Source organism: Squalius cephalus, assembly GCF_949319135.1.
Source record: "Squalius cephalus genome assembly, chromosome: 7".
Taxonomy (NCBI): Eukaryota; Metazoa; Chordata; class Actinopteri; order Cypriniformes; family Leuciscidae; genus Squalius; species Squalius cephalus.
The window spans coordinates 42973918-42997035 of record NC_137128.1 but is presented as its reverse complement, the minus strand read 5'-3'; the positions used below and the strand labels follow the sequence as shown (position 1 = coordinate 42997035).

Below are 23118 nucleotides of genomic sequence, written 5' to 3'. Positions count from 1 at the left end.
TTCTTCGCGCAGGTCCTGAATGCACAACAGGATCAGTAAACAGAAAGTTAACGGTTCAGACTGGAGGATCTGTCATTATTCCATGTTATTATGACAGGAAATACACAGAACACAAGAAATACTGGTGCTTTCATGCAAAATCAGCATATAATTACTGCTCTATTCTGGCATATGCTAATGAAACCAAAGGAAAAGTGTCTGTAATCGATCATCCAGATCAGAGTTTCTTTACTGTGACTATGAGAAACCTGCAGCTTAAAGACACTGGATCTTACTGGTGTGTTGAGGAGATTAGAGGATTATTTCAAGAGGATGAAAAAGAGCAGCTTCATCTCACAGTTCAATCAGGTATGAGATGAGTTTCACATTCAGACGAATAATTCTGATCCTGATTCCTAATAAATCTCAATCTCAAACGTCTGTGTGTTCAGCTCCTGATGTGTCTGTGATGAACAGCAGTGTATCTGGACATGAAGGTGATAATGTCAGTGTCCAGTGTTTCTACACTTCTGGATATCAGTATAAACTCAAACAGTGGTGCAGATATAAAGATCAGAGCTGTTACACTGAGAAGAGGACTGACACATCCCAGAATTCATCAGTCCAGATCAGTGATGATGGGAGAAGCTCCTTCACTGTGTTGATGACTGGACTGAGACTCAGTGATTCTGGATGGTACTTCTGCTCTGCTGGAGATCTGCAGACTTCTGTTCAACTCACGATCACTGGTAAAACTCATTCACTAATCAAATCTTTATAGGTTTTTCTTCTAGGAAAAAAGACTAAAATAAGTTTGCATCTTTTTCTGTGTTCAGTTCCGGATGTTTCTCTTGAAGATCCAAATGTTCCTGTTCTCACCGTCGCTGCACCAAAACCAGGTAATACAGACTCTTGTTGGTGTATGACAAAGTCATAAATTATTTTAATATTTTCTTAATTTCTTTTTGACAGCAGTTGTGACCACAGAAGCATCTGAGAGAAACAGGTTAGTAGCTAATTAAAATGTAAGATTTATATTTTCTGTCATGGTCTTGATTAGATGCTTAACTGTCTGTGTAACAGTTGAATTTATTGTCTTTCTGAACATTTAATTGATTTTTGTGTGTGTTGTCTTTGCTTATTTTTTGTCTTTTCTTTAGTTTTCTGATCAGATTAATTGTGTTTAATTTCTCTCTGTTTCTTAGCAGAAATGCAGCTCTCTCATCTACAAAACCAATTAACAACGGTCAAACGGCAAACAGTGAAGAGCAGCAGAATGAGTATTGAAATAGGATGTTTATTGCTTAAATTAAAACATGAAAAACAGATTAGAACTTTTAAATTAACTATACAGAAATTATTATGATTTTTTAATTTTTATTAAAGATGGAATATTGTCCATCGGATGAGGATAAACATCATTGTTCTAAACATCGCTTTTATCACTGGGTAAAAGAACGTTTCATACTTGTAATCTAAAAGCTGGGTTACCTCTTTTACCCACTGTAAAAAGCGTGAGTGGCAGTGTGAAACGATGCAGTGAATGTCTAGATGCTTAGCAACCAATCACTTTCATGCTTGGCAACTGAAAGTCATTCGTGCCTCATATTCACGTGCTTTGTCACGGAAACACCACACGTTGAAAAAACATTTGTTTCAAGCCAGCTTCACATCCTCTAGGAATGGATCCCAATCTTTTCCAACTCACGACCCCAAACACGTACGTCTCCATGGCCCACTGCAAGAATTTTAACTGACCCGACTATTTGTGTTGCGTTTGTTAATGAGGACTTGTGGCTATATTGCTCAACACTGCAAAAGCACATTGTAAAGAGAAACATTTGACGCTCTCCAGAGAGCAAACACAAATATGCACTGGAGCGTTTTCCAAATCTGTTTAGCCAATATCCTATTATTACAGCTTCAACTGAGGGTGCTCTTGGTTTCATTTAAGGGTGTTTAGCATCCTCTATAGCACCCCTGTGGAACCAGGCCTGACCGAGCCTCAAGAGACTCTGGGACATAAGATAGACCTAAGACCTTATAAACTAAAATCTTTGTGACTTACCTAATGCAAAGGTTGGCGTTGTTTAGCATTTACTAAGCACTTTATGTCGGGCTAAAGAGAAGAAAGTTGCAAGTGGAAATCAGACTTGACGTGAATCTTATTCTGGTAAAACAATGTGTAAGGCTAAAATAAGCTAAATAATGTAAAGCTTAATTTGAGCAAAACAAAGTTGCTTCTTCTCCGCCCCCACATATGTGAAGATTAGTGCTAAACTTTATCTTCTTCATTTAACTTTATTCCTTACTTGTAGATGAAGAAACATCTGCATTTGTCCTTTTCAGTGACTCTGTTGATAACTATTTAAAAAGGTTGAAAACCACTGATATAGCCTTCCTCGTCTATAGGCCTGTAATATGAGGATGCGCATTGCTAGAACATTTTATGCAAACATATCCTTTGCGGATTTTGTCCAAATGGTGACACTGACACCACAAATATGCAAGGACATTAACCCAGGATTTAGTGTACAGGGTGAAATGGCAGTTGAGTTATTTGTTAATTATAAGCAGTGTGAAACATGAAGGAAAATAACCCAGGTTTCCATGTATCCGGGGTTTGGTCCAGGGTTAAAGGTAGGGTAGGCTTTTTTTTTTTCAAAAACACTTCTTGTTATTCTGGTTGAAACTCTCTTCACATCCTGATAGCAATCAATAATATTAAAAAATGTACATTCATTCTACCCAGAGACAATGTAAATAATAGATTTATTGTTTGAAATGTAAGTGTTATCGTAAGCATGCATCGGTTTTGAGATTAATCATCTGCTACAGGATTTATTTAAAATTTTCGACTGTAACTGGTGTAGCAAAAAATAGTCTACAGTAAAACAGTAGCTACATGAGTGAGGCCATCGTCTTCTTTTGCATATGCTGTTGCCTATCTTTTTTTAATTTTAGCAGAACTGCAGTTAAACTGCATCTGTGGTTGGTGTGAAATGGTTTAGAACCACAACAAGGTATTAAAGTCATTTGAACAGCTCAAAGCAATTCAGATATTTAGTTTAGAAATATAGTGAAGCAAATGTATGTGTATGTATGTATATATATATATATATGTATGTATATATATATATATATATATATATATATATATAGGCTATATATGTGTGTGTGAGCAAATTATAGGATGAACTGAATACCTTTTTCATGATTTGTTCATGATCACAGGCATTATGGGTATCTGGAGGCGTGGATTCCAGTTGTTGTTCTATTGCTGCTGATGGTGGTTGTGGTTGTGTCAATCATAATATTGAGAAAGAAGCGCAGTAAGTAATGATACATTTTCTGGATCACAAAACCTGTCACATGTCGCAAAGGTATATTTGTGGCAATAGCCAACAATACATTGTATGGGTCAAAATTATATTTTTTTCTTTTATGCCAAAAATCATTAGAATATTAAGTAAAGATATTTAAGATCAGTAAGATATTTTGTAAATTTTCTGCCTTTAATTAAATGCTCTTCAACTATTGTAAACTGGTCAAATTCAACTGCTTGAACACTGAGCTGCACTTCGGTCCTGGAGGGCCACTTTTTGTGAGTGAATGCAGCACAATCACGAACATAAATGAACAACTTTAAAGGCGATTTTCTCAGTGTTTCGATTTTTCTACATCCTTAGATTCCAGATTTTAAAATAGTTGTATCTCGGTTAAATATTGTCCTATCCTAACAAACCATACATCAATGGAAAGCGTATTTATTCAGCTGCCAGATGATGTATGAATCTCAATTTCAAACAATTGACCCATGTGACTGGTTTTGTGGTCTATGGTCACATATGACAGATTCCATCAATCATTTAGGGTGCTTTCACACTTGATTTTCGACTGCCTGATCCAAACCAGTTCGATTGCTGCCTCCGCCGGTTTGTGTTCATATTACATTATTTGAATATGAACCATGTTGCGCTTGCAACATTAAAAAGTAGTAGCTGTTTAACCCGGTTGCTTGGTAAGAAAACGCAGGAGAAGGCGGCACAATTCATAACATTGCTCACCTCACTTTTAGATTTTGGTTTCCTTTTGACTCTGTCTCTCGACACTGCGTCATCAAAGCTGATGCTTGGGGGTTATCCCCTCCTTCCTCTAATCTACTGAAACCTTATGAAATCGAGAATTCGCCCGCCAATGGTGCTCAAGCGGGCAAAATAGAGGCGGGCTCCCGCGCACAATAAGGTGCCGCTGGAAGCCATTGCCTTAGAATCTTTTCCTTCAGCTACAAGAAGCCATCTACATCTCGCAGTTGAGGTACGCTCATCTGGGGGACGGACCCGGATTGCCGCTCCCCTGCAGCGTTCTGGTGAGTATTTCTTTCAGATGTCTTCCAGACTGTGGTGTTTCTGCCTGGGTGATGCCCTCTCAGGAGCAGCGCTGCGTTAGTCCGTCTGCCCTCAATAACAGCCGTGGACCTTATGGACTCCGGTGATGAGGTCATGTCGACTAAGTGTCCTCATTTCTCTCATCCAACCCTTCAGGACGTAAGCTCGGCTTCTCCTGCTCTCCCCCCTGTGGTAGATTGTGGAGACTGCAACTAGGGTTCTCATGTCGGCACAGGTCCCGCATGGCCCTTGATCTATAAGCAGCCCCTCGTCTCAGTGCAGCGGTCTGTTGTGAACGAAAGACAAAATGCCCGGCACTTACATGAAATAAACAGCCCCGGTCTCAGTGCGGCGGTCTGTCGTGTGCGGAAGGCAAAATTCCCGCCACACAACATAAGCAGCCCCTGTCTCAAAGCAGCGGTCTGCAGTGGAAAAAGATGGAAAAAGATCCAGTCGCTCACTCAAGAGCACGATAATTACATAATAAACAGCCCCCTGTCTCAGAACAGCGGTATGCCGTCCACAAATCTCAGTGCTGTGACCTGATACGCACAGAGGACGAAGCGCTTCGATCGCTCACTCACTCATGAGCAGTAAGCACCCCCCACCTCAGAACGGTGGTCTACCTTCCATAAAGCATTGAGCTTCGGCCACTCGCTCACTCTCATAATGCAGCTCCCCGCCTCAGAGCGGTGATCTGTCATGTAATTAATCTGGATGTTTGACTGATCATAGTCCATTCAGAGAGTGTATTAAACCATCACAGACTTCTGCTTTGTAACCACCCAGAGTGTAGAACTGTGCTTTGTTGTGAGGCGAGCTCACATTTCATATGGACGCTCACAGTTGTAACTTATACTTCCGTTCATTTCGAGCTGAGAAGTTTCTGCCTTTAAGAGTTCTCAGGCTGATGGCTGTGGATTTGGCACTGTGGTTTGCTTTGCCTCTTGTTTTGCTCTCACTCATGGCGACGATAGCGAGACTGTAAGTTCTCACAGGAACAGTAATGGCCTTTGTGTCCCGCTGTGCAGTGCATTAATATATTATGATATATTTAATTTCATAAGGCTTCAGCAGATTGGAGGAAGGAGGGGATATGTGTCAGCTTTGATGATGCAGTGTCACGTTCCCACCTCTCAGGGAACCGAGGTTACGTTAGGTAACCGGAGACGCTTTTAAACCTTTGGGTTTGTGTTCAAAGTGTCAGGCTGTCAGCACATAACAGCAATTGCATCTATCAATGTACCGCAAATGTTCTAAAGATCACAGGAGTTCATTTGTCCTGAAGGCAAGCAGAAACAAGTCATGACGTCCAGCTCCACCTCTCTGGACGTCTAATGGGTGGAGGGATGGAGATATAGGTTGGGTTAGAGTGTGGTTGGATATTATACTGTAGCTCCACCCATTAGGCCCAAATTACATTCAGAGAGGAGGAGCTGGACTTCACACTCACAGATTGCTCTGCAGTGAACAGCCTCTCAGCAGAAATGAGATATATATTCTCTCTGCTTGCAGTGCATCAGTCACGCTTGTCAGGAAAATGAGGGAAACAGTGTTCACATCATCCAAACAAATCAAACTCTGATCAATCAAACCCGTTTGCTCACCAAAAGTGCTTGTGTGAAAGCAGCCTTTGTGTTTGATCAGCTGTGCATCTAGAAGCTTTGCACATAAACTTGATGCTGATGTCTAAGAACGAAAGACTGATAACATCAGTTGTTTTCTCACTAACAGACAGAAATAACACCCACAATACAGAGGTGACCAGAGATGGAGACAGTGATGTGGTAGGTTTGAGCTGACAACCGATTTGAGTTAAAACTCATAACTGAGAGACTCATTATAATCAGATTTGTTTATAATTATTCACAGGGAAACAGTGTCCGTTCATCATCAGCGGTTGCAGAGAATGACGTGACTTACAGCTCTGTGACAGTACGACCTAAAACTGAAACTAAAGCAGTAACTGAACTCACAAGAACATGCACAGAGATTTGTCCTGTAATGTAATTGTCAGTATTCTTCTTAATCATCTTTGGTCTCTCCAGTTTAGCCCAGCATCAGTGGAGGACGAGGTGACCTACAGCTCTGTGCACATACAGTGAGAAGTTACAGGTTTGTTGATGTTAATGATCACAGGATGTTTTACACAGACACTGAACATGTGATTTCATCTCAGTGTTTAATCTCTTTATCACAGGTGCATGTTCCTGAGAAAATATGAACACAACAGCGCTGAACTTGAAACAAGCTAATTTACTTATTTTTTTTATTTTTTTTTTAATTACCAATTTATAATAAAATATATTAATTTACTTTTCCTAGTGGTAACATAGTGAAAGTACAGTACTTCCATGAAAAAACCAAGTGGTTTACTTACTGTATAGGGGTTAGTAAAGAATTAAATGTGTGTGAAAACTGTTGATCGTAAAAAGTCAAGTCAAGTCAAGTTTATTTGTATAGCGCTTTTCACAATACAGGTTGTATCAAAGCAGCTTCACAGTATTAAATTAAAATAATACAAGGTTTGTTTCTAATGGAATTTATTGATTGATAAAATTAAAATTAAATATCCCCAAAATATCCCCAACTGAGCAAGCCAAAGGCAACAGTGGCAAGGAACCGAAAAACTCCATCAGGTGACCTAATGGAGAAAAAAAAACCTTGGGAGAACCCAGGCTCAGTCGGGGGCCAGTTCTCCTCTGGCGTTTATGAACTAGAGACCGGATTTAACTGTAATATTAAAAATATTATATGAATGCCTGGCTGAAGAGATGCGTCTTTAATCTAGTTTTAAACTGGGAGAGCGAGTCTGAGCAACGAACAGTATCAGGAAGGCTATTCCAGAGTTTTGGAGCTAAATGTGAAAATGCTCTCCCTCCTTTGGTGGATCTGGATATCCTAGGTATAACCAAACGCCTCGAATTTAGTGATCTTAAAGAGCGCGATGGATTGTAGGGCGATAGAAGATCCGTTAAATAGACTGGAGCTAAGCCGTTTAGGGCTTTATAAGTCAGTAGCAATACCTTGTAGTTAATACGGGACTTTATATGTAACCAATGTAGTGCTATTAAAATCTGTGTTATATGATCATATTTTCTTGATCTAGTAAGAACTCTAGCGGCTGCATTTTGGACTAACTGTAGCTTGTTTATTAAAGATGCAGGACAACCGGCTAATAATTAAAAATAAATAATCTAGTCTCGAGGTCATGAATGCATGAACTAACTTTTCTGCATCAGAAACAGATAGCATATTATGTAGCTTAGCAATGTTTCTAAGGTGGAAAAAGGCTGTTCTTGTAACATATGAAATATGATTTTCAAAAGACAGGTTGCAATCTAATATAACACCCAGGTCTTTTACTGTAGAGGATAAAGTAACAGGGCATCCTACTATGTTAAAATTGTATTGTGAGGGGTTTTGTGGGTGGTTTTTTGAACCGATAAGTAGTACCTCTGTCTTGTCTGGATTTAATAAAAGAAAATTACGCGTCATCCAATCTTGTATATCTTTAACACACTCTGTCAATTTGGATAATTTAGCGTTTTCATCCGGCCGTGATGAAATATATATTTGAGTGTCATCAGCATAACAATGGAAACTAGTTCCATGTTTCCTTATAATATTTCCAAGTGGCAACATATATATTGAGAATAATAGAGGGCCTAACACAGATCCTTGCGGCACTCCATAGTTTACTGGAGTTATGATCGATTTTTCTCCATTTAAATAGACAAAATGATAGCGGTCAGATAAGTATGATCTGAACCAGCTTAATGCTTGTCCTTGAACACCAGTATAATTTTGTAGTCGATCTAAGAGTATTGTGTGATCTATAGTATCGAACGCAGCACTAAGATCAAGTAAAACTAATATTGAGATACAGCCTTGGTCAGAAGCTAAAAGTAAATCATTTGTGATTTTAACAAGCGCAGTTTCAGTGCTATGGTGCGGCCTAAAACCAGACTGAAACTTTTCATAGATGTCATTTTCTTGCAAGAAAGAGCCCAGTTGAGCGGACACAACTTTTTCTAATATTTTAGACATAAATGGAAGATTTGAAATTGGTCTATAATTTGCTAGGTTATTATGATCTAATTGTGGTTTCTTAATGAGTGGTTTTATAACTGCCAATTTAAATGTTCTTGGAACATGACCTAAAGATAAAGATGAGTTAATAATATTGAGGAGAGGCTCTTCCACTATAGGTAACACTTCTTTCAATAGTTTAGTTGGTATAGGATCTAATAAACATGTTGTTGTTTTAGAGGAAGTGATAAGTTTATTTAACTCTTTTTGTTCTATAGCACTGTAATTGTTCTTGTGGGGTGATAATTGAGGCTGAATTATAAGGCGCGATTGAAGATTGAACGTTTACAATTGTGGTTCTGATGCTTTCTATTTTCTCAGTGAAGAAGTTCATGAAACCATTACTACTAAACTGTAACGGGATATTTTGTTCCGGTGACGCATGTTTATTTGTTAGTCTAGCCACGGTGTTAAATAAAAACCTTGGATTATTTTGGTTATTTTCTAGTTTGCAGAGGTGCTCAGCCCTGGCCGCTTTTAGGGCCTTTTTATAACGTGACATACTGTCTTTCCACGTGATTCTAAAGACCTCTAAGTTAGTTTGTTTCCATTTACGCTCTAAATTACGGGTTTCTCTCTTTAGAACATGCGTAGTATTGTTGTACCATGGTGCTTTAATTTTCTCTCTGACCTTTTTTAATTTAACGGGTGCAACAATATCCAATGTTCTGGAGAGAATGGTGTTCATAGTGCTAGTTAGTTCTTCTAGTTCATCTGTTTGTTTGGGTTCACTGAGCAGCTGAGACAGATCGGATAAGCAATTTGAGAAATTATCTATGGTAGATGGGAGGATTGTTCTGCCTGGTCGATAACGCGGCGCAGCATGACATATTACAGCAGTACGTAATATGCAAGTTACCATGTAATGGTCAGTTGCGGTATAATATCTATATCGGTTGGATCGGTTCCATATGATATAATTAAATCGATTGTATGATTAAGACGATGAGTGGGACCAGTGACGTTTTGCTTGACCCCAAAGGAGTTTAATAAATCTGTAAACGCAGTCCCTAACGCATCATTTGAATTATCTACGTGTATGTTAAAATCTCCAACAATTAATGCTTTATCGACGTTGACCAATAGATCTGAGAGAAAATCTGCAAACTCTTTTAGGAAATCAGCGTAAGGCCCTGGCGGTCTATATATGGTAGCCAAGCTAAAGATAATAGGGATTTTTTTTCTTACATCTGAGAGCGTAACATTTAGTACAAGTACTTCAAACGAATTAAACTTGTCACCTGTTTTCTGGGTAACATTAAGAATATCTCTATAGATTGTGGCAACACCACCGCCACGACCAATCAGACGGGGCTCATGCTTATAACAGTATCCTGATGGTGTAGACTCATTAAGACTGAAATAATAATTTGGTTTAAGCCAGGTTTCAGTAAGGCAAAGTACATCGATGCTATTGTCTGTGACTATTTCATTTACAATAACTGCCTTAGGTGTGAGTGATCTAATGTTTAGAAGACCTAGCTTTAGAAATTGTTTTTGTTCACTAATAGCGAGATTTTCTGTTTCAATAACAATTAGATTTTTCCTAGATCCTGCAGTAGATTTATTTGATCTCACTAAATGAGGAATAGACACAGTTTCTATGCAATGTTCTACACTAGTATTTATATCAATTAAGTTGGTGCAGCAGAGACTGTAATTTGGACTTTTGGTTACTAGTCAAACGGTATTTAACGACTTGGAGATGTTATCAGACACAAGATCTGCTCCGATTCTACTTCTATATGAAAAAGCATAAAGCATTCATATTGGAAAGTTGTAATGTCAAAAATATTGTTATTTGTTATGTTTGTTTTTTTGTTTGTGTTTTGCCATTTTTTCCCCCACAATAATCTAATAATAGCAAACAAATAATAATGCAAATCACTAAATATTTAAGATACATGGTATGTAAATATTTAGGTGTACATTATCAATTTATTTTCAGACTTGTTTTGTATATTTTAAAATGCATTAAAAACATCTACAAAAATAAAGAAATTATTGTCTGTGATGAATAAGTTTCCAGCCTCCATGCCACAGCTTTATGCTTATGTAATGTAGGGCTTGGTCAGTGTTGCCAGACGTACGATAATTATCGGATTTGTACGATAATTTTGACCTCTGTACGATGTACGATCAATTATGAAAAAAATCCCATAATGTACAATAATTTCAGAATCTTGTGACATTTCAAATGATGATCGTTGCTGTAGATCCTACATTTACCATCATGATTGTGAGAATGTGTGTTGTAAACGTGGTGTTACGCATGTCTTCCATCTCATCTCACAGAAAAAAAAACACATTACGTCTTCTCAGCCAATCATCGTGGAGATTGACTCTCTCTCACGTGCACTACACAGGGTAACGTTCTTGCCGCGGCGCTAAGTCAGTTGTTTCCAAGAGGTCGATAGTAAAGCAATAATAAAGTAATGAGTAAGAAAATTAGTGCTGAAAATGAAGGTGAAGACAAGATGAGGCGAAGAGGAAGGCAGAGTCTATGGAGCAGCCTAAAAGTAAGCACTGACAGCAAACATACAGAACTGAGTGGGAAAAGGACCCCAGTTTTGCAGGATGGCTAAGACCTGTTTCGGGCAATAACACCAAAGTCTTCTGCCGGTGTTGTAATGTGCACATGGTGGCTGAGATCACTGTTTTAAAAAAATCACGAAAAATCGAAAAAACATCAGGACAAAAAGAAACGTCAGAGAGTGAACAGCTAGATACAGCAGTGAAAAATGCAGAGATCAAGCTAACAGGGTTCATGGTAGAGCACAACATAGCATTGAGGACCTCTGACCATTTGGTTGGGTCTTAACAGCTCAGCACATGAGCCTTGGTCGCACAAAGACTGTTTACTATTACTTTGAGAGTTTAACCGAAAACCTGAAAATTTGTGTCGTTGTTAGTTTTTTCGATGAGGGCACAAACAGGATTCAGACCCATTTCTGGAAACTGGTGCAGATCTATTCAGACCAACAGAGACAGTTTTGGGGCCTTTACAGCAAAAGTCATTCGCTGATGCAGATTTACCTATCGAAAACATAGTGGGGTTCGGGTCGGATGGTTGCAATACAATGATGAGAAAAAACAATTCTGTCTCGAAATGATCTGCCAGGCATCACAGTGCAGCAGTGTATGTGTCACTCTGTGCGATATGTCGCCCAACGGCCCATATGTACACCCATCTTTTTACCATTTCGATCACAGAATCTATGCAATGTGCAATCTCCGTCTCTTAGTTTTATGAGATTTGAAATAACTGAAAATAAATTTAAAAAGAAACCCCACCACTTCAGGTCGACTTTGCACCAGGGCCTAAATATTACACTGGAAATAGGGATCTGATCATTTATCCAGCTACAGAAGCCACTTTATGTTGATAAGTCCTGATTGACTGATAATCTGATCTTCTTGATCAGTTCACAGTGATCGCATGTTAATGCCAAGTGATAACGCCGCCTATGTATAGAGAGTCAGTGACGTTTCCCCTCGTGGTGTGAAGAACCATGCAGCCTATTCTGAGAAGACAAGAGGAAGTTTATTATTTTAGAGTTCAGAGATGATCAGCGAAGATATCAACAGATTGTTGATCTTTTCTTCGCACAGGTCCTGAATGCACAACAGGATCAGTAAACAGAAAGTTAACGGTTCAGACTGGAGGATCTATTTCATTATTCCATGTTATTATGACAGGAATAATATTAGATCAAATAATTAATAAAAAAATGTTTTATTCCCACTTTTTAAAAATTGTTTTTTATTTCTGACAGCAACTGTAAGCACAGATCAGACTATTCTCCACATTGACCAGAAGGACTTTTGTCTGTCGATAAATAACAGGTTTTGTGAAACTCATGAGATTTGTATTTGTTACTGTCAAGGTTAAGTTTAGCAGTTAGAAGACTTTAGTTCTGCTGTAGGAAGTCCTCATTGCAGTATATTTTGGCCAGGAATTGCATTTTTCATGATGTTGAGAAAAAACTTCTATAGACGTTCCTGGAACGTCTTCATGATTGTTTTTATTTGAACGTTCTCATAACAGTGTGAGAGAACGTTTTGAGAACGACATTTTCAGAACATTCGTATGATGTTATTTGTACTTGATGATGAATTTTCGCATATAATGCTGACAGAAAATGTCCTTGGAACAACATTCTTGCAATGTCCTTATAATGTTATTGACATTTGATATTCTTAGAATATTAAAAATACATTTTCAATTTCAATATTATGTTTTAAGTAAAATAAGGTTAAGAGAATGTTATACTATAACATTATTGTAACCTTTTAAATAATTTTCCAATCACACAGAATGATTTTAGAAATATTGCAAATCACTGTTCCCACAAAGTTTTCAGAACATAAATCCGTCGAGACACTGTTTATTTATTTATTTTACTTTTTTTTTTTTGTTTGTTCTCCCTGAAAATTTTACTCTTTCCTGTCAATTCTCCTTATAAATCCCAATGTCAGTTACATCTGTAATGGTCATAAGTAGAACTGGATGAAATGTCAGTATTTGGAGATTTAATTGTCACTAGTTCATGTTGTGTTTGGTTAATCGATCATCATGTGTTACACCCATATCTCTCATTTTGGGTCTTAAATCTGCAAGATAAACTGGGTTGTAGCATCATGAAAGTTAATATGCACAGACATAAGCAAAACTACACAAATTAGACTTTTAGTTGATGTGACTTTTAATACCTGCAAAAGATGCATTACTACCTGTGACATAGACATGCATGCCAATAAAAAAAATTCAAACAAAGATTTTAGCTTGGTAACACTTTACAGTAACATTCAGTTCATTACAATTAGTTTTGCATTACTGTAAGAGTGAATTTTTTAAATGTATTGTTTGTTTTTTACTTATTAAAGTTTATTTTATAAATATAAATTTGTTCGTAGTTAATTCATTTTTGTTTGTAATAAATTAATGTTTGTGTATAAGTGTATGCAGAAATTAATATCAATCTAAAGGTTAAAACTGTGTTGTTCATTCTTAGAAACCTGAAGTATTACTGTAACTATCACAAATTGATACTTTTGATAACTGATACTGAACACCCATCAAACAATGGAAGAAATATTGATTGCACTGTATTTTATGAATATGTACAGTCTGTTCACCCCTTATCCACGTGGTCCAAGACATTTAAGAGCATTTCCTCCTCCGTCTATGATAATATGAGGGCAGAAAGCAGAAGCTGAGCAGTTGAGCTGCTGAACTGCAGTGAAAACCTCATTCAGGACACATAAGCAGGAGCAATCACAATGACCGCGTACGAGAAGGCAAAAATATTCTACATTTCAATCGGGTTTTGGCTCACTTTAGGTGAATATTTTATGTTGTTCTGTTTTTGTTTCTTATATATCCAGTTTATGATTTTGTAATGACACATTGTATGCTCAGCTGTTCATGTTGCTTTAAATGTGTTTTTTATGTGGAGATAGAACAAATGAAGAAGTTCTTTACTGTTAATCCTAGACATAATAACAGTGTGTGTTGTGTGTTTAGGTGTTGAATGCTTCAGCAATGAGCCAAATCACACCATAACTATTAAGACTGGAGAATCTGTCACCATCCCATGTCATTATGATGAGAAAAACCCACCGCAGAAGAAATACTGGTTCTCAGATAATGATCTATCTAATATATACACAAACACAACAGAGGAGAATCTGTCAGTAATCGATCATCCTGATCAGAGTCTCTTTACTGTGACTATGAGAAACCTGCAGAGCTCAAAACATGATGGGGGTTATTCTTGTGTTGTGGAGACTGATGGAAAACCGACTGTCACATATGAGCTTCATCTCCAGGTTCAGTCTGGTATGAGATTTTGTAATTATTTTAATCACATTCCAATGCCTAATTCTCTGACTTCACACACATATGTTATTATCTCAAATGTCTTGTGTCTGTGTGTTCAGCTCCTGATGTGTCTGTGAAGAGCAGCAGTGTATCTGGACATGAAGGTGATAATGTCAGTGTCCAGTGTTTCTACACTTCTGGATATCAGAATAAACTCAAACAGTGGTGCAGATATAAAGATCAGAGCTGTTACACTGAGAAGAGGACTGACACATCCCAGAATTCATCAGTCCAGATCAGTGATGATGGGAGAAGCTCCTTCACTGTGTTGATGACTGGACTGAGACTCAGTGATTCTGGATGGTACTTCTGCTCTGCTGGAGAGGCACTGAATCCTGTTCATCTCACTGTAACCGAGGCAGAACCAGGTAAAACATATTTAATACTGTATTTAAAAACTGAAAAGGTAAAACTCAATCGATAATTGTTATTTGGTTATTTTGACAGTAAGTGTGACCACAGACACCGGCACTGAGAAGGACAAGTAAGTCTTAACAAATTCTCATTATTGTGATTAATTCATTAGCAACATCAAAACTTTGTCTTTAATGCCATAAAACAGTTATTCAAGTCTTTCTTCTAACAAAATATTTTCTTTAATGTGTCTAAATTATACATAATCTAGAGATAAATGTTTAGTTAATATCTGATAGTGTGCTATTGTCTTTTATCTTTCAGATGTTTTTCACAGAGCTAGTTTTCTCCACATTGACCAGAAAGATCAGATTATCAGAAAACTGCTGATTCTGCTTTTGCTTTGTCTAGAAACTTTAAACTGTGTATTAAACTAACCATGTGTCTAACATCTAACCTTATTTAACATCTAACATTTGAACAGGATGTACTGTACGGAAACCAATGGAAAACTTGTGACTGAGTGTGTGCGTGTGTATGTATAAATAACATAGTTTGAAACTAGACAGTCTGTTAGAATCTTGTGATTAACCAATGAAGTCATCATTAAAACAAAGTTTGCTTTACCTAGTAACAGAGGGGTTTGCATATGAAGAACCTATCAAATAGTGGGGAAATTATGTAATGCAGCACATTTATGCCATACCTCTATACTATAAAAACTGTTGTATTCTTGTGCACTGTGGGATTTTCTCAATGGAATTTGTCTGAGATCCTCCGGCCTTGATTCTTCTTGGGAGAGTTTCTCTGAGAACTGCTCGAAGACTCTCCCGGCCATTATTAAAGCATTTAAAGGATATTTGCTGATGTCTGTCTGTTCATTTCTGCTTCGCAGCAGGTCAGTTTAGGGAAGCAAGTAAGTTAGAGACTCGGCCAGTTGTCGACGGAAGACGCAGAGAGCTAGAGTATAAAGGTCATTAAGTGTCGATTGGAAGACGCCAGATTTTATTTATTAAGTGTCGATTTGCAGACGCTAGCTAGATAGTCAGGTTTAGGGGAAAAATCCACTACATCTTATACACTCAGTCAGCAGATTAAAGATCTGTGTGTAGAACCTACATTTGCTAAACCCAAATGTCTGCAATGTATTTTTTTCTCACCATTTTTCTTCAAATGTATTTTTTCTTTTACCAAAAGCGACTTACTAACGAGGAACATACCAAATAAAACTACAAAAATAATAAATATATGTTCTGTCATCATGTTAACTAACCAACAACATGCAGATAAAAGAGATAAGGGTTTTAATTCAGAAACATCAAAGCTAAATAAAAAATATTGCATATGAAAATATATGTTTTTTATATCTCAAAAATATGCAAATAAAAACTTTTATAAGCTTACTGTAAAATCAACAGTCTATTCTTTTGATGAATCAGACCAATTAGAGGTTGAACTTTCAAGGGGAGAAAAATTTCAGCACAACACCAGAACAGACTGTTCCTGCTGTAAAGGTTCACGTGAAACTGACGTGATTGAAACCAGACTTCATTTACCCCAATGGATAAAAGCATGTTTAAACAGTTTAAATCGCTCCCTAGCCCCTATATAGTGCACTATGTGTCATTCGCCATATAGAACTAGTAAACATGTGAACAAGTGGTCGATTTCAGCCGCAGCTTCAGTGTCTTTTAAGATGTAGGGGGCGGGGCTCTTCAGATTCTAGAGAGCATTTGATTGGACAGAAAATACTCCGGTAATCCTATAATTGTAAAATGAAAACTAGATATGGAAACAGCTTTGACATTTACTGCATTACTCATATACTTCTAATTTTAAATGTTAATGAATTATTTGAAGCTTCTCTCAACCAGGTGACACATTTGTAACTTGCCTTGCAACACTTACAGAGAGGCTGTTTGACACAAGCAACAAGAGAGAATGAATGCAGGAACTGAGAAAGGCTGTAGAAATCTATGATGACTTTAGACTTTATGCACGTCTCCTTGAGTGAGAATCTGTTTCTATAGTATTAACCTAAAAATTTAAACTTGCATGGAAATGATGATGATAAAGAAAGAAGAAACATTGCAACTTTTCGACAGACCGACAGTCAGTTTGAAGAAGTTCATTGTATTTTTCCTTTGGCTCATAACAGGCAAGTGTTCTCTATTTGCTTACAATTAATTTAACTCATACGAGTAGTTAATATATCCTGCTGTATGACATGCATTTTGCTGCTACTTTTATACATTTACTGATACATAAAAGTCAAACTGAAGTTGCTATTTTCTTCGCGCAGGTCCTGAATGCACAACAGGATCAGTAAACAGAAAGTTAACGGTTCAGACTGGAGGATCTGTCATTATTCCATGTTATTATGACAGGAAATACACACAACACAAGAAATACTGGTGCTTTCATGCAAAATCGTCATACTATTCCTGCTCTATTCTGGCATATGCTAATGAAACCAAAGGAAAAGTGTCTGTAATCGATCATCCAGATCAGAGTTTCTTTACTGTGACTATGAGAAACCTGCAGCATGAAGACACTGGATCTTACTGGTGTGTTGAGGAGATTAGAGGATTATTTCAAGAGGATGAAACAGAGCAGCTTCATCTCACAGTTCAATCAGGTATGAGATGAGTTTCACATTCAGATGAATAATTCTGATCCTGATTCCTGATAAATCTCAAATGTCTCGTGTATGTGTTCAGCTCCTGATGTGTATGTGATGAACAGCAGTGTATCTGGACATGAAGGTGATAATGTCAGTGTCCAGTGTTTCTACACTTCTGGATATCAGTATAAACTCAAACAGTGGTGCAGATATAAAGATCAGAGCTGTTACACTGAGAAGAGGACTGACACATCCCAGAATTCATCAGTCCAGATCAGTGATGATGGGAGAAGCTCCTTCACTGTGTTGATGACTGGACTGAGACTCAGTGATTCTGGATGGTACTTCTGCTCTGCTGGAGATCTGCAGGTTTCTCTGAGAAATGAGGTTTCTCCCATTCTCTCAATCGAAATAAAGTGTAACCAATTTATTTATCTGTGTAATGGAGTTGAATTCATTCTTAAACATTTTGTCTATTTTTGCACGTGGTGTTGCCTTTTTTTTAGTTTTCCAAAACCAGGTAATATAAGTGCATCAAATAATTAATAAAAATGTGCTTTATAAACAGTAAACATAGTTTACTATTTTTTTTTAAATGTGCCCCAAATCTACATGATGTGTCTTGTTCAGCACTCATAATGTTCATTTTTGTGCTGTTTTCATATCTTTATATCTCTTCTCTCTTTCAGATGGCACGTGATGGAGCGTTTCTGTCTGTCACAGAATTAGAGATCAGACTATTCTACACATTGACAAAGAAGAAAAAGGACTTTTGTATCTAGATAAATAACAGGTTTTGTGAAACTCATTAGATTTGTATTTGCTACTGTTAGCAGTTAGCAGACTTTTGTTTTGCAGTAGAAAGTCCTCATGGACTACTTGCACTGAGCCTAGAAAGTATCATAGAAAGCAATGTATCATATGCTTACACATGCGATTATTTCACCACAGGGTGTCAGTGCTTGTCTAAACTAGTGACCGCGATGCAGAAGTGTGTGAGACCTGATGAATAACATCAGTACAAACATTTATATATTTTAATTAAATATTGTAATGTAATGTAATTTACATGTTTATGCCCAAAATGCTGAATTAATATTCAAAATCTCAGCCTCCCCGGGGAAAGTCTATGCCAGGGTACTGGAGAGGAGAATCCGGCCGATAGTAGAACCTCAGATTCAGGAGGAACAGTGCGGTTTTTGTCCCGGTCGTGGAACACTGGACCAGCTCTATACCCTCTCCAGGGTGCTAGAGGGTTCATGGGAGTTTGCCCAACCAATCCACATGTGCTTTGTGGATTTGGAGAAGGCATTCGACTGTGTCCCTCGCGGCGGCCTGTGGAGGGTGCTCCGGGAGTATGGGGTTCGGGGCTCTTTGCTAAGGGCTATTCGGTCCCTGTACGACCGGAGCAGGAGCTTGGTTCACATTGCCGGCAGTAAGTCAGACTTGTTCCCGGTGCATGTTGGACTCCGGCAGGGCTGCCCTTTGTCGCCGGTTCTGTTCATAATTTTTATGGACAGAATTTCTAGGCGCAGCCAGGGGCCGGAGGGTGTCAGGTTTGGGGACCACACGATTTCGTCTCTGCTCTTTGCGGATGATGTTGTCGTGTTGGCCCCATCAGACCAGGACCTTCAGCATGCACTGGGACGGTTTGCAGCCGAGTGTGAAGCGGCTGGGATGAGAATCAGCACCTCCAAATCCAAGGCCATGGTTCTCAGTCGGAAAAGGGTGGTTTGACCGCTTCAGGTTGGTGGAGAGTTCCTGCCTCAAGTAGAGGAGTTCAAGTATCTTGGGGTCTTGTTCACGAGTGAGGGAAGGATGGAACGGGAGATTGACAGACGGATCGGTGCAGCTTCTGCATGCGGTCGATGTACCGGTCTGTCGTGGTGAAGGCGGAGATCTCGATTTACCGGTCAATCTACGTTCCTACTCTCACCTATGGTCATGAGCTGTGGGTCATGATCGAAAGGACAAGATCCCGGATACAGGCGGCCGAAATGAGCTTTCTCCGCAGGGTGGCTGGGCAATCCCTTAGAGATAGGGTGAGAAGCTGCTCCTCCACATCGAGAGGGGTCAGCTGAGGTGGCTCGGGCATCTTTTCCAGATGCCTCCTGGACGCCTTCCCGGGAAGGTGTTCCGGGCATGTCCCACCAGGAGGAGACCCCGGGGAAGACCTAGGACACGCTGGAGGGACTATGTCTCCTGGCTGGCCTGGGAACGCCTCGGTGTCCCCCCGGAAGTGCTGGAGGAAGTGTCTAGGGAGAGGGAAGTCTGGGCATCCCTGCTTAGACTGCTGCCCCCGCGACCCGGCCCCGGATAAGCGGAAGAAGATGGATGGATGGAATATTCAAAGTAGTTGACTGTCATTCTCCTCTACACTGTGTGCTTTACTGTTTAAGATTAGCTAATTAAATATTTAACATCATTAAATTTATGGCACGTACTGCACACCATCGCACACAAGCAGTCCTTTTTTATCAGTCAAATTCATTTAAAAATGTAAACTCAACAGGTATGAAATATTATCAGTATGAGAAAAAAACAGGTTAGAGGGGAAATATATTTATTTACTATCGAATGCACAGTTGGAAAGAAAATATATTTATAGAAACATTTCAGCAGGTTCAAGATAATTCATGTTAACGCATGCGCTGAATGCTGTTACCGGAAACTTCTGCGCTCTAATAATAACGTGGAAGCAGTTGTGAAAGTCTTCTGATGTAATATTGAAGTTACCCTTATACAGTACATGCTATTTGTGGGAAATAAAGCATTAAAAAAAACAGTTGTGCAAGTAGGCTATTCTAGTGGCCAGGATCCACCCACGGAGACAGGAAGTGACGGTCTGATTGACACACCAACCACAAGTGACCAACCATCGTTTCCAAGTGTCATTTAGGGGCAGTTATCTGAAATCAGTCACTGCAATAATCAAATAGTGGCCATAATTAAAGCCAACTTTACACACTCTCCGCCTGCGCTTCCCCTTTGAGCGGTTGCTCAAAATATCATATTTTAATATCATTCTTCAAAATATCATATTTTGTGTTCAGCAGAAGAAGATAAATTCATTCAGGTTTGAAACAACTTGAGGGTGAGTATGATGACAGAGTTTTCATTTTGAAGTGATGAAAATACCTATCTTTTAATACCTGCAAAAAATGCATTACTTCCTGTGACATAGACATGCATGCCAATAAATAAAACGATTTTAGTTGGTTACACTTTACAACAATGTTCAGTTCATCACTATTAGTTAATGCATTGCTGTATGTGATTAATAACTTGCAATGAATAATAATTAAAAACAAATATTGTAGTTTTTTTTTAATTATTAGCCTGTTTTTTGTTTTTTTTGTTTTTAACATATACATTTGTTTGTAGATAATAATTTTTTTGTTCATAATACATCAATGGTCATTTATAAAACTTGTCTATACAGAAAATAACATTTATTACATAATAACATAATTCTTAGAAACCTGAAGCATTAACTAATGTTCATGATAAAACATGCTTTTGATAACTGATACTGAACACCCATCAAACAATGGAAGAAATATTGATTGCACTGTATTTTATGAATATGTACAGTCTGTTCACCCCTTATCCACGTGGTCCAAGACATTTAAGGGCATTTCCTCCTCCGTCTATGATAATATGAGGGCATAAAGCAGAAGCTGAGCAGTTGAGCTGCTGAACTGCAGTGAAAACCTCATTCAGGACACATAAGCAGGAGCAATCGCAATGACCGCATACGAGAAGGCAAAAATATTCTACATTTCAATTGGGTTTTGGCTCACTTTAGGTGAATATTTTATGTTGTGCTGTTTTTGTTTAGTGATATTTATTGTAAATCCTGGATATTATAACGGTTTGTGTGTTTATTTAGGTGTTGAATGCTTCAGCGATGAGTTAAATTATGTTTTAACTATTAAGCCTGGAGGATCTGTCACCATCCCATGTCATTATGATGAGAAAAACCCACCGCAGAAGAAATACTGGTTCTCAGATAATGATCCATTTAATCGTACATACACAAACACAACAGAGGAGAATCTGTCAGTAATTGATCATCCTGATCAGAGTCTCTTTACTGTGACTATGAGAAACCTGCAGAGCAAACATACTGGACTCTATTATTGTGTTGTGGAGACTGATGGGCAGCCGAGTATTAGATATAATATTTATATTCAGGTTCAGTCTGGTATGAGATTTTTATAATGTTTTTTAATCACATTCTAATGAATAATTCTCTGACTTCACACACATGTATTTTATAATCTTTTATAATCAGATGACTTGTGTCTGTATGTTCAGCTCCTGGTGTGTCTGTGAAGAGCAGCAGTGTATCTGGACATGAAGGTGATAATGTCAGTGTCCAGTGTTTCTACACTTCTGGATATCAGAATACACTCAAACAGTGGTGCAGATATAAAGATCAGAGCTGTTACACTGAGACTGACACATCCCAGAATCCATCAGTCCAGATCAGTGATGATGGGAGAAGCTCCTTCACTGTGTTGATGACTGGACTGAGACTCAGTGACTCTGGATGGTACTTCTGCTCTGCTGGAGAGGCACTGAATCCTGTTCATCTCACTGTAACCGAGGCAGAACCAGGTAAAACATATTTAATACTGTATTTAAATGCTAAAAATGTAAAACTCACTCCATAATTATTACAATAAAGTTTTTGCTGTTAGAAAAAAAAACTTTTATTTTGACAGTTAGTGTGACCACAGACACCGGCACTGAGAAGGACAAGTAAGTAACACATTCTCATTATTGTGGCTTATTCTTTAGCAATATCTATACTTCACGTCTATAACGTTACATAATATTTTTTTTCCAGTATTCCTTCTGAAAAAAAATGTGAATACTAATATTTTCTGTAATGTGAGGGCTTAAATGTGTCCAAGTTAATGTGACAGAAACATATTCAGTTGCCTCTTGATAGTGTGCTACTGTCTTTTATCTTTCAGATGGCGTTTCTGTCTGTCACAGAACTAGAGTTTTCTCCACATTGACCAGAAAGAAAACTTTTGCTTTACACATTCAGATTAAAGGTCTGTGTGTAGAATGTATTAGACGTCTACATTTGCTATGTCTGCAATGTATTTTTTTTTCTCAGCATTTTTCTTCAAATGTATTTTTTTCTTTTATCAAAAGCGGCTTATAAATGAGGAACATACCAAATAAAACTACAAAAAAAAAAAGTTTTTTTTTTTTCGATGTAGCCATTTTTTATATTAATAATGTACTGACCTCGCGCAATAATGTAATTTTAGCCAGTGAAAGTATTTGCATATGTCATCATGTTAACTAACCAACAACATACAGATAAAAGAGATTTGGGTTTAAATTCAGAGGCATTAAAGCTTATAAATGAAAAATATTGCATATGGAATATATATGTAGAGAGAAACTATAACTTTTAAATGCATATCTTCCAAATGTGAATTGGTTTGCATTAATTTGAACATACTTAAAAATAACCTTAAGTCAAACATATTCACCAAAAAAATAATTAAATGCCCAATCTTCTCAGCTAATAATGAATATTTTATGCCACGTATCATGTCATCTGCCTATACAAGCCTTGTTGGATGTGTTCCCACTCATGGACGGTTATTCTCAACTAACAGTGCAGACAATGTGTGAAATATGTGTGAACGTTTACAATAACAGAAGCACTGAGAATACCCTTGTTTCTCCTTTTACCCAATCTGAGGCTGTGTCGTCATGCATTTGATCAGCATACAAAATGATAAAAGCTTTTTTCCATTGATAACTTC

General features: G+C 37.9%; 3 protein-coding genes across 5 annotated transcripts; all 3 read left to right on the top strand.

Moving 5' to 3' along the window:
- Positions 1–19: 19 nt before the first annotated feature.
- Positions 20–1266, top strand: LOC307161858 (polymeric immunoglobulin receptor-like; the record flags this gene model as incomplete). Its single annotated transcript, XM_079876795.1, has 6 exons — positions 20–35; positions 145–348; positions 432–728; positions 816–878; positions 952–985; positions 1185–1266. The coding sequence occupies 6 exons, from the start codon at positions 20–22 to the stop codon at positions 1264–1266; spliced, it is 696 nt and encodes a 231-aa protein (XP_079732921.1).
- A 12413-nt stretch (positions 1267–13679) lies between these two features.
- On the top strand, positions 13680–22517 carry LOC307162432 (polymeric immunoglobulin receptor-like). 3 transcript variants are annotated; one of them, XM_079877704.1, is made up of 5 exons: positions 13680–13803; positions 13987–14301; positions 14403–14711; positions 14791–14827; positions 15022–15555. In XM_079877704.1, exons 1-5 carry the CDS (start codon positions 13743–13745, stop codon positions 15038–15040), a joined length of 741 nt encoding a protein of 246 aa, XP_079733830.1. In that variant the 5' UTR covers positions 13680–13742; the 3' UTR covers positions 15041–15555. The 3 variants fall into 3 exon arrangements, with proteins under 3 accessions (XP_079733830.1, XP_079733828.1, XP_079733829.1); XM_079877702.1 differs by lacking the exon at positions 15022–15555 and adding an exon at positions 22306–22487 and having other exon boundaries at positions 13688–13803; XM_079877703.1 differs by lacking the exons at positions 13680–13803; positions 13987–14301; positions 14403–14711; positions 14791–14827; positions 15022–15555 and adding exons at positions 20915–21128; positions 21213–21527; positions 21641–21943; positions 22051–22087; positions 22306–22517.
- On the top strand, positions 17008–18102 carry LOC307161283 (CMRF35-like molecule 1; the record flags this gene model as incomplete). The annotated part of the gene is made up of 3 exons (XM_079875904.1): positions 17008–17335; positions 17418–17689; positions 18010–18102. Exons 1-3 carry the CDS (start codon positions 17227–17229, stop codon positions 18100–18102), a joined length of 474 nt encoding a protein of 157 aa, XP_079732030.1. The 5' UTR covers positions 17008–17226.
- Positions 22518–23118: the final 601 nt, after the last annotated feature.